Consider the following 16,799-nt stretch of genomic DNA (forward strand, 5'->3'; position numbering starts at 1 on the left):
GTCTCTCCTCACCACCACCCACAACCACTTCCTGACAGCTGGCAGGGAAAGCGTACATGGAACGACATAACCAAGTGGCGGGCATAGGGTACAGGAACATCTGTGCAGAATATGGACTGGAAGCCCCGAGGGCAAAGTGGGGAACACCCCCAAAGGTGGTGGAGAATGACCGAGCTAAGATCCTGTGGGACTTCCAGATCCAGACAGACAAGATGGTAATGGCGAACCAACCGGATATTGTGGTGGTGGATAAAGAACAGAGGAAAGCCGTTGTGGTGGATGTAGCAATACCAAGTGACCACAACATCAGGAAAAAGGAGCACGAGAAACGAGAAATACCAGGGCCTCAGAGAGGAACTGGAGAAGGCCTGGAAGGTGAAGACCACAGTTGTGCCTGTGTTCATTGGGGCCCTCGGGGCAGTCACCCCCAAACTGGAGCAGTGGCTCAAACAGATCCCAGAAACATCAGACATCTCAGTCCAGAAATGTGCAGTTCTAGGCACAGCCAAGATACTGGAGGAACCCTCATGCTCCCAGGCCTCTGGTAGAGGACCCGAGCTCAGAGGATGAAAAGAGACCACCCGCAGAGGGTGAGAAGGGAATTTTTATATAGATATAGATATGCCCTTTTGGTTGAGGATTGTTTCAAATCTGCCAGTTATGCTAGTGTTTCAGCTGTACTCTACTTCAATGATAATGTATTTTGTCCATCAAATTAAAACACCTCACCTAATGTAGGGTTGCAAGTTTCTTTTATAAACTTATTTAATATGCTGCTTCCAAAACACCAATTTCCTAAAAACTAAGTGATAATAGGGGATAGGGCTATTGCTAAAACCCAGCCCAGGGACCCAGTTGTCTGTCAATATTTAACAAATGAACTTTTTCTGTGTGTAACTTTGGACACACAAGAGCTCTGAGGGCAATGTCCTAACAAACAATCTCTGCTGGATTTTTCTCTGAGATCACTCTCAATTCAACATTCAAAAATGGAGGAAATGCAAAATTCAGGTCGTCCATATAACAAACTGATTAGTCAGGAGGAATTCACTGAAGATGAGCCTCATCTACCATCAAATCAGGAGAATCAAGGTATGTAAATCCAATGAGAGAGCATTGCAGTCACACAAACGTTATCATTTCTTCTTTGCTGTAGAGAATAAGGACTTATTATTTATTTTAATTTTGCATTTAGCTTTTGTATTTGTAAACGGGTGATATATTGAAGCTATCCATCTAGTTTTTATATGTTATTCTTTACACCATTTTCTTTAATATCCATGTTGATGTCTGATATTTTCTGTGTAGTGACTGTGTCGACGATGAGACCTGAATCTACCATCGTGAATCGTTACAAACTGCTAACAGCAAGCCTAGCAGCGTTAGCGGTGATTCTGCTACTGGTTAATATTGGCCTTGGGGTGTACTGTAAGTTATTTTTACCCAAGTAACTTTAAACTAATACAATGCATTGGATTTGAAACCGAGCTTCTATGGTCAGATTTTTATGTCACATTATCATCCAAAACCAGACAATTTATTGGAAGCAATAAACTAAACACACAAGTATTTGAAACAGTATTTGAAACAAGAATTGTAACGTTAAGTGAAAGTAATCAGAAAACAGAATTTGAACCAATAATTATCAGATGCAGTTCAGATTAAAGTACTATATATTTAATTAGAGATTTTTAAAACAGATTTGAACTGTTCTTTTTCATAGTAGAATAATTATACAACAAACAACTTAAATTATTATTTTTTTTAAAGTAGAAAAAAGCCTCACATTTATTCCTCAAAACATCATTCTTGTCATTGTGGCCAGACAGTTCATTTTTTGTCTTGTGAGACTGTCCAAACCTCAATCCAGAATAAAGGTTTAGACTGAATGTTGAGATTGGACTACGATCTTAAATGCACATTGAAATTGTTTTAAGCGCAGCTACAATCTCAAACCTACTGAAAATGCACAACCATGCTTCAAATCAGGATTCAAGCAAGTATTAATGTAATCTAAAGGAAATATTTCCATTACGTCAGGAAGAGGAGGTAAATATCCAGTCAGAAATATCCCAGGTCCTTACCAAAGAAGAAAAAGTTAGCATTTTTCTCAGCATTCACTAAAGAACATGTAGCCAAATATTAGAAAGGGTTAGGGGTTAGGATTAGGGTTAGTTCTATGAATGTGCTCGAGCCAGAATGTATAGTTTGGATTCTGTGTATTACAGAAAATGTGCAATGAATTAAGAGATTTGCATCAATTTCTGTTCTAAAAAATCATTAAAAAAATCATTCCCCACTGAAAAAATGGTTCATATATGGTTAATCTGACAAAAGCAATAATCACATGTAATATTAATTGGGTGTTTGTTTTAATTATCAGGATAACTGTAAATGACTAAAATATGTGCAATTTCTCTTTTTTTACTGGCTGCAGATAACAAACTAACTGACAACAACATAGTGAGAGACATCAGCGGAGAGATAAGAAAACTTCAGGCTTCTTATGACGCTGCACTGCAAAGCAGGGATGAAGTCAAGAAACAGCTGGCCATGGAGATCAGCGAGCAGCAACTCATCAAGTGGGAGCTCGAACACCAGACCCTCAGAGTCAAAGACTACGAAAAGCAGGTGGAAAAGTTGCAGGTGGACATTGCATCGTTGCAATCCCATTTACCGATGATAAGTGAGAGGCTTTTTAATCCCTATAAGTACAAACGCGTTTTATAATTGCAAACCAGCAAATAGAATATTATCCTTCCCTCTTTTTATTTAAAAACAGAGGAGGGCTGCAGACACTGTTTGCCTGGATGGACTTTCATGAGCTCAAGCTGCTATTACTTCCCGTTTTCGGACACTTTTTACCGCACGTCGTGGAACGAGGCCCGGCAGTCCTGCAGGAGGCAGGGAGGAGACTTGGCCATTGTGAACAACAGAGAAAAGCATGTAGGACATTTGGTCTAAGTTTTAATATTCTTAACATTTACATTTCATTTCAGAAAATATGTAGTGCTGTAAAAACGTATTTGCCATTTTAATTTGAATAGAATAGTTGTGCTATTTTTGGCTGCAACAGCTGCCATTAAATGTTTGTAGCAACCAGCAATGAGTCTTTTACGTCACTTTGCGGAACTTTGACCCGCTCTTCTTTGCAGAATTGCTTTAATTTAGTCACATTGTAGGGTCAAGCCACAGCATAACCCATCTGTTCTTGAATTTCTATCTATGTTGTGCTACTTTTTGAATTTTTTTAGTCTACTTCGTGTTGTCAAACAGGTTCTATTCAAGTCCTGTTTTTATGCAGCAATCAGGTCAGTGTGGTTAGTAATACTGATCTCAACAAATGCAGATGCGTAGGGCCAAATTGGTTTTGAAGGTAGTAATCTTTCCCCTAATAAAAGAAAACAATCATTTGAAAACGTGGGTTACTTGGGTTATCTGCCTCCAATATATCAAAATGTGTTTAACAGAAGAAATCCATAATGAGATAAATATTTTTCTACTACATTGCATATGTATCAGTGAACATCTGTTTATATATTTTTTGTCAGCTTGGAATAACTAGGCTCATAACAATTAATCAAGAGCTTTCAAGATCAGTGTTGCAAAGTGGTTACTGGATCGGACTGAGAGACGTGGAAGAGGAAGGGGTCTGGAAATGGGTGGATGGGACGAGACTGACTGACGGGTAAAAGTTATACAGTTGATAAACCAGTTTGAAACAAACAGTGTCAGAGCATAATTTACCTCTCAACAAAGTTACCAATTATTTATTTCAGGTTCTGGAACGTCGGAGAGCCAAACAACTTAAACAATGAGGACTGTGCCGCAGTGTACCCCAACAGCAACCCATTCATGTCTTGGAATGATGCACCGTGCAATTATAACCTGAAGTGGATTTGTGAAATGGCACCGAGGTCTTTCGGATAACAAAATCATTCTTTTTAAAGTCCTACTTTTATTTGCAGAAGCAACAATTGAGCATCACTACAGAGATTCTTTTGTGCTGTTTCTTTATTGTTTATCTTATATTACCTATAAATGGCAGGGAAGGTCAAACTACAAAAAATTTTATCAGAAAATACATACATTTTTAGATTTTTGTATAACAAATATTTGACGCTACTATATATATATCTATATATATATATATCTATATATATATATATATATATATATATATATATATATATATATATATAGATATATATATATATATCTATATATATATAGATATATATATGAAAATTTAGCAGTTAATCATTCTAAAATTCTCCAGAGTTTTACAAAGATTTGTGTGAAATAAAAAAAGAAGTGTGCTTCTGTGCATATCTACAATATAACAGAGTGGAACTTTATGCAAAACAACATTTGGATTCAACTGATGCAATTTATTTATGGGAAACACCCAGTACATCTTTATCAAACTAGAGTAAATATGTCATCCCATGATTTATTCTGTAAATCTGGATTTTTAGTTACCATTCTGTTATGAATAAACATAAATGACAACTAATGTTTTCCATCTGACTAACCTGCCTGTCTTTTACTACTTTCTCAACTTTTTGGTCGGATGTCTGATGGCTCATAGAACTGCAAAGTGCTGCCGAAGCTGCTTGAGGAGCTGCTGAGTGTCGATGTGCTCTGGAAAAGCGTCCTCAGACTTTTGAGCTGCAGTGTAACTGCTCTGAAGGTCTCCAATCTGGACACAAAACAAAAGACATCCATATTGTATATGTACGTACATATGAAAGTGATTAATTACTTCACAGAAATGAACTGTTTAAACGCTATATTACACAGTAGAGCTTTACCTTTTCACACAGAATGGAGAGATTGAAGTTTGGCTCATACATGTGAGGGGCCAGCAACGCCGCTGTCTGCAGGAAGGCTTTTGACTGGATAAGAGATATTTTTTATAAACACATCTTATCAGAATGCACTAAAAATTAACTCAAAATTCTGTGATGAAGAGAAGATAAGAGGTCCTTATTGTGACTCACAAAAAAACAACAACAAAAAACAAAACTGAAGTTGCGGTTTACGTTTACAAGTTTTCAGAATATGAACAGCTGGTGTAAAACAAGAACAGCTAATATAAAAAAAAAGGACAAAAACTTTAAAATTGAGCAAAAACAAAAAACAGATTAATCAAATTTATTAAAAGGTTTTTGGCTAATATGTAATAATATGGATCATTCTTCTTTAATAACAAAAATAATCCATATGTAGATATAAGAACACTTAAAAACAGTATGTTTGGTAGTCATCTTTTGACATTACTACACATTTGATTGCTTCTGTTTTTTTCTCTCAAAAGGCAAACACCTACATGACATTTTGCATCACAATAAATTGTGTAAAATAATATGTTGTTAATTCTATATTTACCAGGTAAAAAAGCAATCTCTGCTCTCACCTGCTCAATATGACCTTTTCGCAGTTCCAGTACCGCCAGGTTGTTGTAGGCCTCAGCATGATCATTATTGAAAGCCAGGGTCAGTTTAAAACACTGATATGCCAGCGTCAAGTCCCCGATGCCCTTTAAACACACAATGTAATATTAGCTTCTATGATTTTTATATCAATAAATGGCTCTTTTTGTGCAAGTGGCAAGTAGTATTTTTATTCTATAGTTTACTGACTCACCACAGCAACATGCCCAATATTGTACCAGACATCCGCCTGCTCTTCATCACTGGCCACCAGTGCCAGAGCTCTCTCAAATGAGGACAGAGTCATGTCGTACTGCTGTGCATAGAAACAGCAGAGGCCCAGGTTGTTGTACAGCTGGCAGTTATATACTCCCATCTGGAGAAGCCGTCTAGGAAGAGAACAAGCGTGCTCAATCAACCATAACTGTGCAAAAGGTTTACACTTTAAATTTTGAAAATATGGTGCCAGCTTCACGGGAGAGTAAATTTGTCTGACCTGTAGAACCGCAGGGCGATCTCAGGCTGGTCGGTATAGAAGTGATTGCTGCCTATGCAGGCAATTGCCTCTACGTGTGTGTTATCCTGCTTCAAGACCTCTTTGTAGTACTCTGTGGCTGATGTAATGTTGTTCATCTCCTGGAAAGAAATCCCATTAGAAACAGAAAATATCTAATTTAAATCATGACAGGAGACTGAGAAGGCTTTATGTCGACATATATACCTCATGGATGCGGGCGATTCCCGTTAGAAGAGTGACCTCACCAGGGAAGTGGTCCAGGCCTTCCTTGAAAAGGTTGAGGGCTGTTATTGGTTGATCCATGCGCTGATAAACCTTGAAGAAGTAAAACAACCATGATTTTGCATTTAATGATTTCTTAAACATGCTCAGAGTTACTAAGAACAGAAGTCATAGTTTAGTCACTACCTTTGTGAGGTAGAGATACGTATCTACCACGTCCTGCTGGTTGAGAGCCGATCGAAACTGTTTCTCGGCTTCTCTGTATAAACCAAGTCTGAAAAGGTAAAAAAAAAAAGTTAAACAGCACAGTTTAATAAGAAACACCAATGCTTACATCTGCACAGTTTTGATGGTTGTGAGACATTCTTACCTGTAGTAACATTTTCCTAGTTGAACCTTCCACCACCAATCTTTAAACTGTGCATGCTCAGTAGCTTGAGCTGCTAAATCTAAAGCCTGTACAGAAAATTAAGCCACATATATTAGCAGCCAATGATCAGAGATTAAAAACTTAAGCTATATTACACACGTGAGAGGGACACTTACATTTTTAACATCATTTTCATGGTGAAAGATGTACTCAAATAAAGTCTGCAAAGAGAAATTTCGATCACATTAAACGTGGAAAAAGAAAATATTGTACTAAATTGCTGGAAAGAAGGTTTTTGTCTTACCCTGGACAAACTTGGCTTTTGAGAATACTTGGACAGGTTTATTCTCGACAAATTTATAAAAGGTCCTTCTGGGTTGGTTAGCATTGAAGCCTAGTGGAAAGGGGGATACAGTGTTAAACATCTGATGGAAATTAAATTCAGAAATAACCTGATTAATCTTTTGTGAGAGCCTCGTATGTACTGTGTTGATCATTTTTACTGACAGACCTGTCCAAATGTATAGAAAGTCTTTAAATGAATCCATCTTTGAGTGCAGTTGCATGTTCTGACACTTAAAATTATAAGAAAATGTCTACCATAAATCAGAGTATAATGATAATGAGAGAAGGAATTTCATAACATAACTGATTTGACAATTGTTGTTAGTCCAAACAGTGTCTTTTAAATGAAATACAACCTACCATTCAATAAATAATAATACTCTTGAAAAGTTTATTTATTTCAGTGACTTCTTCCCTAAGTGAAACACATTTAGATTAACTAGACAAAAGACTGATGTTTTAACACTTCTTTTTTGCTTAATCATAATAATTTTTTGCAAGTAACCAATGAAAATACAATATTTAAGATTAGAATGCTCCATTAGACCAATAAAAATCAATTAAAAAACAGAAATGTGGGCTTAAAGAAAAAATTCATTTCATATCTGCTTAAGGTTGTTATTTTCAAAAGGTACATTTAATCTCACAAACAAGATCTGTCTGAACATATTCTCTAATTTATTGAATATTACTGTATAGTTGAATTTAATTTGTTTTATACATACAGGATTTCTTTTTAAGTCAACAGCAGGATTATAGTAATTCCTTTAAAAATAGATATTTCCAAGTGGGACATTTTTCCCAGTGAATAAACAAATTCAAAATAAACAACAATTTTTTCCTACATTTTATAATGTAAGATTATGCTGTACCAATAAAAGATTCAATTATTTTAAGGCATTTTAGACATCTTTACCAGAGGATTCAATACATATATTTGACACTATATATATTGGTAACTAAAGGTTAATTGGTAACTAAAAATTAATTTTAAAATAATTCAATATCTTTTTTGGAGAAACCCTGCTGTTTCTTTGTGGATAGACTGTATTTGCACATGAACACTCACAGTTCCCAAACGAATGAATCTACCAGAAGAACTAGTGACAGGACGCGCTGTGCTTGCAGTGCGCGGGGTTTTGATTGCCTGCTCCATCGTTCCTGGACGCCCTGACTGTGTGCTGGGTCTCACAAAGCCTGTGATAGGACGCCCTGATTGTGTCATAGGCCTAAAAATTTAAGACAAAGGTTTCTTTTAAGATTACTGGTGATTTTTATTCTATTATGATATTATTCTATTATGATATAAAGGAATCATACCTGACTGCTGGAGTGGGACCACCACCCTGACTTGTTCCAGGGAGTCTCAGTGAAGTTCCAGGTCCTAAAAGAGGGTTTTACCAATACAATTTCTCACTGAGAAAATGTTACCAGAATTAAATATTTTTTTCAGTTTTTCCTTTACAATGGTGTGCTGATGAAGAGCTGAAACCTACGTGCAACTTGTGCGATAGAGCTCTCATCCAGCATCATCTCAGCAATTCCTTCCTGGTCAACATCAACTTCATCAATGTACACCATCTCTGTGAGGGCTCTGGTTTTTAAGCTCCATGCTGCCTGTGATACACAAACATAGATAGCACTCAAATACAGCTAAAGGTGAATGTTAGGATCAAGCCCTTTGATGAATTATGGACATGAAACAAACAAACGAAAACACTGGAGCTGAAAGCAGTATTTTATTACCTCTGAGATAAGAAAAGATGAGTCCTTAATATGACATGCAGTGAAATACAGAGAGGAATAAAACCAGAGTGTAAAGGATACACGGAGGAAAACATAAAAAAACATGCAAAGGAAAGAAGAGAAGAAACATAAAATTAAGCAGAAAATAGCAAAAAATGATTGTGGTGGCTTAAATAAATACAAATACAATGACTTTCACTGAGTTATGGTACACGCAGAATACTAATCTGGATTACTCCGCAGCAGCTTTACAAATGTGTTAGCATACTAGCAGACTCTGCTAACTATAACGGCATTACCTGGTCGTAGGGACTGTCTTGCAATATTTTGCTACAAATATCTGAACACTGTTGAAACTTTCGCCTCCTGAAATAGCTCAATGCAAGAAACAGAGGGTCCATCGTCACCTCCATGACTGTGTCAGGCTGTAAACGCTGCTGGCGAGCTGCTAAAAGGGAAAAAAGCGATGGCGAATCTGAAGCTTCTTTGGTTACTTGGCAACAGTCGGGAAGGCGGTTCTTCACTACTGGTTGCACAAGACCGGAACTTCCGGCAAAGAGATAAAATAAAACCTGTGTAGGTTATAGTAAAATCTTTAAACTTCTATAAATAAGTTGTAAAAGGCTATAGTACATGTCAATGTGATGTGAAAAACATGCTAACTACGTCTATTCCTTTAATACTTTGCCAACTGCTTCGTGAAAGATTTTGAAGTTCTTAAATTTTAACCAGTCAATAGTTAAAACAAAATTAGAACATCTTTTATTTTAATTTGCTGTATTTTATTTGACCTAATGATGTTCTAAAAGCGATTAAGTGTTTGTCTTCAGCCAGGACATGCATTAAAAAAATAAATAAATAAATAATAATAATAGTAGTAGTAGTAGTAGTAGTAGTAGTAGTAAAAGCACATAATAATAATTCTTTAATATAATAAAACAAAATAATTTCCTTTTTTTTCATTTTCTTATATATAGATTTATTTATTTTGCTTAATCTTTTTCAGCCGAGTTCTGCTAATCTTTTGGGCTTTTGAGAATACAGTTGAACCATTCTTGTTCCAGAATAATTATCCAATGTCTATGTACTACGATGTTCAGATTATTTTTAATGTACTCAAACATACATAACTACACGCCCACTAATAATAGTTTAAAAATTCCAAGCGCATTTTCAAGCGAAGCCTGAATAATCCTGAAATTTAACTTTGGCTGACATTGTCATTTAAATTGTTATTTAAATTATTTGGTTTCTTCCAATCTGTGTTCCAATATGCTTAAAAGCCAAGTCTGTGCCAGGAAATTAAAATAAATTATAATAAATTGTACCATTTCTGATAGGAAGAGTGGTCAAACACCCCATTAGAATGCCAAAGGTCTGTTGACGGCTACAAAAGTATTAGGTTTCTCTACATCCCAAGGGTCACCTGGTCATATATTAATGGGACAGTATGTAAAGCTCAACTTTTAGTCTCCATGTACTGGAGAAAATCCACAATAAACTCATACTTGTGCACCCACTTCAGGCTGTCAAATTTAATTGAAGTTGGTTGTTTTACAGTCATTCCACCCCAAAAGAAAAGAAAAAAGATAAAGAAACGAAATGTTCAAATGGACCTTTGAACAAGGCAAAAACTATTTACCAAAAAACTGTGGTGTGTAGGTGACATAAAGGTTGCATTTCTTAAGTTGCTTCAGGACCAGACAAATTTGGAAATATATTGAAAGTTTAATAGAAAATTTTCTTTGAATAATTTCCTGTATTTATTTTATTTTTTCAAACAGAATAGATGAAAATCAGTTGTGTCGTGATGGGGAACGTCCCCACCTTCTTTCTGTCCTCGCAGATGAGTCAAAGGACGTGATTGGTTGATCGTCTGCTCCGTCAGTACTGTGGGCGGGGATTGTTGGAATACAGTACAGCTCCATCTTTGGAGGATTTGATAGGAGCTTTGACCTGTGTCGAAGAGGAGCGAAAGCCCGCGACAGAAGAAGTGCAAGAAGACTTTCACAATGACAAGAGCGACGTAGAAAATTGTTTCTCAGAGATCTCTAGTCCGAGGAGCCAGCCAGACTTTTTTAATTCTTCCACAACCCTGAGAAAATGCCTCATTTCTGCTCCTTCTGGACTGGTTAGAATCCAACGGAACTAATGTAACACGGAGGCTTAAAAATAAATCCTTTTTGGCGAATGACACTGTATCAGAAAGCCTACGTGACAGCATCGGAGAGACACATATTGAGGGAGAGATGGCTGACAGGACTGCTCCCAACTGCCACCTGAGACTGGAGTGGGTGTACGGATACCGGGGACATCAGTGCCGCAACAACCTGTATTACACCGCCGCCAAGGAAATCGTCTATTTCGTCGCGGGTGTGGGAGTTGTGTACAACACCCGGGAGCACAAGCAGAAATTTTACTTGGGGCACAACGATGACATAATAAGGTAGAGTAAAATCAGACATGTCAATTTTTTTTTGTTTGTTTTCGTCTTGTTTGTTTGGTTTTTTTTTGCTTCAGCACCACGGACAGCACCAGACTCCCAGTAGTCCGTGCACTGACAGTGTGCTGTTGACATTGTGGATGCAGGCGTCACCTTGTGCGGTGTAATATGATATGAAAGCAGCATATCCATAAAATGTATAGCGAGGTTGAGCTTTTCTGCTTAAGGTCAGATGATTTTTAATCAGCCACTCTATATCACGCTGCTCCCACTCCATATGCCAAATGTTCTGGCTCCCTACTTATCCCATAATTACAATGCAAAACTCAAATATAAGCAACAATAAGCGAATTATTTACTGGATTTTTTTTTCTTAATTTACCTTCAATTGCAGATCAGCCTGTGAAATTACAAATCAAATTTCATGCAATTTTACACATTTAAAATTACACTTAATACCTAAAATTAATTGGTCATGATGCGTTCAGGCGTAATGACAAAAAAGGTAAAAAAAAAAACAAACAAAAAAAAAACGACAGCATGTATCCCTGTTTGGCTTTACCCATTTACTAGTATAAATAAATAAATAAATAAATAAATAAATAAATAAATAAATAAATAAATGTTCTTGAATCAGGAGAACTTTGATCAATAATGTAAAAATAATGTAAAAAACAAAATACATTCAACACAATGTGTCCCATAAATCACATTGTGTATGAATAATTTAATAAGAAAGCAAGGAAATAAATAAAAATAATGTAAAAGGTCAATCAATCAATCACTCAAACAATCAAAGAAATAAATAAGTAGATAGAAAATGAGTGACTATTTCTCAAACTAAATTTTGATCATCTCAATGGGACAATTACTGTTACAGTTTGCTATCGAAAACATAACATGAGAAAAGGAACAAAATCAATAGGGCCTGAAAATGTACAAAAATAATACATTCATGCATGACATGATCCTTATGCTTATATAAACAAACAATAAATCAAATAGACAAACAAAAAAAAATATTCAAATCAACTTTGACTGTCTCCAAGGAAAAATTGGATTTCTAGCAAGTGAATATGTTTATCAATCAATTTTTTATTTGTATAGAACATTTCAGTAAAACAGCAGTTCGATGTGAATATGTGTCATATTCATTCATTTATAGGGGTGACCTCTGCCCAACCAAAGGATTTGTTAATAGAAAAAGATTTGGGATAAAATGTAAATTTTTAAACTAACATGCTTAATTTAAATTAAAATAATTTTGATGATGAATTCGATATTCAATATAATATTCACTGCAGCGGCGTAAATGCTTTTTTTCCCCTCTCAGCATGCCCTTATACAATGAACTGTCTCCAGCACCTCGGAGATCATGTTGACATGTGTGTGCAGGGGTTGGCCTGGAGATGACAAGCTTTATAAAATGTGCCGGTCGTCAGCTGGGCTTGTGCTCCATTATTAATCGCACAATAAACAGACAGTAACCGCCAGTTGCCCTGTGTCCGGTCAAGTTCTTCAGTTCAAACATTCCACAAAAAGGAGGCACTGCAAACCACACTGGGATGTTTCAACTCACTATTTGTGTTTCAAAGATTTAGACCCTATGCTAAACATTTGTTCTTTTTTGAAAAATCCGCTAATACAAAGTAGAAGTGGAAGAAAGAGGGTAGATACATTGCTTTCTCAGTTAGATAGTATTTTGAGTTTTTGGTAAGCTTAAGTGATGTGAAAAGTTTTGCAAGGCGTTGTCACCAAAAGTCAAAATTTTGTTTATATTTTGCTTCCAAGGAGCTAATCGTTCATGCAACATAATAAAATGGTCTTGATCAGTTGTTTCTGAAAGTATTTTAAAGTTTTTCTTTAAATTTTGTTCTTTTATCCTACTTCTGCAGATGTTCACAGCATATTGTGAAGAGTGCTTTAAAAATGAGAAAATGCACAAAAAATGTCAAAAATGAATAGTTTTTATAGTTTTTAATAGTTAGGTGTGTTATGACAGAATGGTAGCTTGCCGATAACAAAATCCATAAAGATATCTTATAAAATAGGTTATATAGCTAGATGTCTGTTCTTTGTGGATGCAGCACTGGCTCATCCCTTGAGCTGAGTAGACATTTATGTTTGAATGATGAAGATTTAAGTGCCTTAGCAAACAAACATCCTTCCTTTGAGCAAGTCAGAAGACAACCAAATCCAAAATAATGATAAAATGATAACCTTAAAGGAAAACCCAGGGTTAAAATGTAACTATTATAAGGCAAATATTTTCACATTTAAACATGTTGTAGTATTCAGATGGGCTTTTTTTTATCAGAAAACATTCTTTTCCTCAGCTAAGGGATATTAATTTATAATGATTTGGAGTTGCTGAAATTATGCTAACAGAATTTCTTACATAATATAATAGACATTGGATCCCCTCACAGCAGAGGTCAGGAGTTCAGGTTTTCTATTAACATATCACCTGGTTGTAGTCGCATTAATATGTCTTAAGTAATCAGGTGAGATGCTAGAGGAGTGCACAACCTTTCGTGACACCACCAAGAGTAACGAGCTGCAGATAAGTGCTCTCATGTTGCAGTAATTCATATGGAAAAGATGGCGTCCTGTCACAGTGCAGCTATGATATACTCTGGCTGTCATATTATGATTTAGAGTGGCCTTTAATTTCAGGGTTTTATGTTTTCATAAGAAGTTCATAATTTAGTTAGAGTATTTTCCAGATTTGTTCCCTGTCCTATTGCCTATCCATCCATCCCTTGTTCATATTTTAAACTCACTTTTACCACTGTGGAAATGTTTATGGGCATGATTTTTGGTTTTATACTTCAACAAACGGTCAAGAGGAAATTTTGACATAGAGATGTACAGACCCCTTTAAATAAGATTCTCACTTACTGCCTTGATAAGATTTTATACCACTCTAGTTTAAAAAGAAATGATGGAGGGATTTTTTGTTGAGTTTATAGTTTTCATTTAACTTCTCTGTGGCTCATTGATCCTTTGTCAGTAATATAACTCAACATACTGCTTGGTGACTGTGGAGAAGCTTCAGTTAAAATGAAATTTGCAATGAAACGGAAACAACCAAATCAGCAACATGTTTTTATTGTCTTTGGAGTGTCAATACTGCATAGAACTACTTGGGCTGCAATAAACCTTTGGTAAATATACGACCAAGTACGGTGCATTTACATGCCTGTAATATATTTGGCCAGACAGACATCCAAACCCAATTTATAAAACAGTGTTTGAGATGCCAAAGCATATAGAGAGAGGACCAAAAAAAATCTGAGAAAAGAAAGAAAGAATGAATTCATTCACTTCTAGTCTTACAGTCATTCTGGTATCAAACAACAGAAACATATAATTTATGTAGAGAGAAGCAAAAGCATAGAAGTCTTGGTGTTACGTCAGTTCAAGCTTTTCTGTTTGATCAACAATTAATGGGTGCCGTTTTTGAAGATTTCAGTTTTCATTTTATCTCTTTTTTGAAGCTGCTTACTCTGCGCCTCAAAAAGAGGCGCAGAGTAAGCAGCGCCTCTTACTTTATTATTGTATTTGCAATAACAATAATAAAGATCAAAACAGCTTTATTAAAAGTTTTGTAATCATGTTTGATCAGACTGAATTATCGGGTATTTTTAAAGAAGGCATATAAATAAATATACACTCTCAGCAAAGTCAGGTATTGTTATTGATTGGGGAGAGCTAATATGGTTGCCTGGGTGACTTCAAAACCTTGAGTTGTTCTTTAATATCAGGCCAATACAAATTTTCGAAACAAGCAACAGTAGAAAGAGCAATTAGTCTTTAGATAAATGTTTAATGGATTTAGCACCACAATTTTTTCAGCTGTTTTAGAAATATTGACTGATTCATGTGAACGCTATCAAGAAGCTTTAGTGATCACAGGAATAAAAGCCTGCCTCCTACTTTATGGTGGACCAAAAGCCAGAAATACTTTCTGTTTCAAAGAAAAAATGAGAGCATCTGTCAATGCAACTACAAAGATCAGGCAATTAGCATGTTAAGTTTGCAAAAAGTCTTAGTATAAAGTTTGTTCAAATTAAAGTTTATTTTTATTATATTTTGTTGGGATGCAATGTGCTAGATCAAGAAAGAGGTTTTCTCCAGCATGGATGGGGAAAATGGTCAAAGTTGATGAAAGGAAGCTAAATACATGATTATCCTTGTAGATAACCTGTTAGAGGCACCAAACGTTTTGATCCCGGGGTGGAAGTTCACCTTCCAGCAGAACAACAGCTCTAAACATACAGCCAGAGCTGCAACTGAATGGTTTACATTTCATATGTTTTAGAATGATCCAACGAGCCGACCGAAATCCAACTGAAAATCTGTCACAAGACTTGAAATTTTTACAAAAGTATGTTTGCAAATCCTCTCCATCTAAACTGACCAAGAGGAATGGTCAAAAACATCAAATGTGCAAAAGAAGAATATTCCTTTCACTTTCAGCTATACACTTAGCAGCCTATGTTTGGTTGCGATGTGACAAAATGTAAAAAAAAGCACAATGGGTGTGAATAGTTTTGCAAGACACTGTGATTTTAATGCAAGGGTTGCTATATCTTTACTGTACCTTATTCTGTATTTCTATCCAGAGAAGTGTGGCAGCTGTTAGAATTAAGGGTCCACCTGCAGGACACCAGAGGCAGAAGACTGAAAAAAAAAAAAAAAACAATTCATGAAACCTAACAAAACCAAAGGGTTAAACACCAAAGCACATTCTACAAAGAGAAAATCCTTCCTAAACCCAGAAATGAACATTATAGTAAAATTAACTCATAAATGCAGAGCAAGGAGAACAACAGTGGGATACGTCTGTCAGAACATGGACAAACACAAGCGGTACACGTGGAAACAATGATGACAATCACAGGTGAAGGTAAAACAAGGCATAACTAATGAGAACAGAGGCATCTAAGGCACAATGAGGCCTTACGGTGTCTCAAATTTCTCAGAATATTATGTTTTGATAGCTTTAATGCTAACTTTCTTATTCAGTATTCCTGGGTTTTTTTTTTTTTTGTTTTGTTTTTGTACAAAGATTAAGCGTGAGAAATAGGGTTATTTGATGCTAAGTGGTCTGGCTTGTTTAATATTTAAAAAAATGACCAGCATGTTTATGCTCATGTAAATGCTTTGAGATGAGATAATGAATGGAAATCTGGTCCCTGAAGAGCATATCTGTCCCACCAAGTTAGGATCCTTTACAGTTTATGCACTTACTGTGGCACACGGGTCTTATTTACGCCTGCTCTTAGTGCAGTTTATGAAAATGGCTTAGTGCTGTGAACAAATGCTAAACTTCTGATTGTTTTGAGACACTTACGATTTGCTATAAAAATATCTGATTTAATATCATCCTTGACACAAATTGGACAGAAATGAACATGACATGAACAACACTCTGACCATTTCCTTTCATCTGATGTAACAGTTTAGATCAAATTAGAGATGTTTGGTCACCATTTGAAGCAAAAAGATCATAAACAAACTGTTTTTTAATTGGATGAAGGGAAACATTAAGGTTCGTGAATGGCCCCAACCTCAACCCAATTAGAAATATAATGGAAGATATTGTGCATTATACCTGGAAGGCAGGTACAAGCCAAGAAACAAACCAGTTTATTTACAGTCTACCATTTCTGCAAGAAGATTGATCAAATATCTTAACAGAAGGTTTTTGATAAA

At 35.8% G+C, this 16,799-nt stretch overlaps 3 protein-coding genes across 9 annotated transcripts in view; 2 read left to right on the forward strand and 1 right to left on the reverse strand.

Annotated features, from left to right (window-relative positions):
• The first annotated feature begins 695 nt into the window (after window positions 1–695).
• LOC106949837 (CD209 antigen-like) lies at window positions 696–4,130 on the forward strand. Its single transcript, XM_015036369.1, has 6 exons — window positions 696–1,092; window positions 1,309–1,428; window positions 2,438–2,686; window positions 2,783–2,946; window positions 3,552–3,688; window positions 3,780–4,130. The coding sequence occupies exons 1-6, from the start codon at window positions 990–992 to the stop codon at window positions 3,928–3,930; spliced, it is 924 nt and encodes a 307-aa protein (XP_014891855.1). The 5' UTR covers window positions 696–989; the 3' UTR covers window positions 3,931–4,130.
• Window positions 4,131–4,370: 240 nt separating this feature from the next.
• On the reverse strand, window positions 4,371–9,142 carry ttc8 (tetratricopeptide repeat domain 8). 2 transcript variants are annotated; one of them, XM_015036370.1, is made up of 15 exons: window positions 8,935–9,142; window positions 8,636–8,659; window positions 8,386–8,506; window positions 8,210–8,273; window positions 7,959–8,118; window positions 6,849–6,938; window positions 6,721–6,765; window positions 6,545–6,630; window positions 6,361–6,448; window positions 6,157–6,267; window positions 5,932–6,071; window positions 5,650–5,824; window positions 5,420–5,542; window positions 4,815–4,898; window positions 4,371–4,702 (listed from the first exon to the last, which is right to left on the reverse strand). In XM_015036370.1, exons 1-15 carry the CDS (start codon window positions 9,046–9,048, stop codon window positions 4,586–4,588), a joined length of 1,542 nt encoding a protein of 513 aa, XP_014891856.1. In that variant the 5' UTR covers window positions 9,049–9,142; the 3' UTR covers window positions 4,371–4,585. The 2 variants fall into 2 exon arrangements, with proteins under 2 accessions (XP_014891856.1, XP_014891857.1); XM_015036371.1 differs by lacking the exon at window positions 8,636–8,659 and having other exon boundaries at window positions 8,935–9,141.
• A 1,412-nt stretch (window positions 9,143–10,554) lies between these two features.
• Window positions 10,555–16,799, forward strand: part of eml5 (EMAP like 5) — a 44,002-nt gene continuing 37,757 nt past the window's right edge. For 5 of the 6 annotated variants that reach the window (XM_015036372.1, XM_015036376.1, XM_015036373.1 and 2 more), the window contains exon 1: window positions 10,558–11,081. In XM_015036372.1, the coding sequence (XP_014891858.1) occupies window positions 10,885–11,081 (197 nt within the window). In that variant the 5' untranslated portion in view covers window positions 10,558–10,884. Of the gene's footprint in view, window positions 11,082–16,799 lie in introns of all 6 variants that reach the window. The other variant, XM_015036378.1, reaches the window with a different exon arrangement.

This window comes from Poecilia latipinna, unplaced genomic scaffold (genome assembly GCF_001443285.1).
Source record: "Poecilia latipinna isolate Pla-1442-1.1 unplaced genomic scaffold, P_latipinna-1.0 Scaffold365, whole genome shotgun sequence".
Lineage (NCBI taxonomy): Eukaryota > Metazoa > Chordata > Actinopteri > Cyprinodontiformes > Poeciliidae > Poecilia > Poecilia latipinna.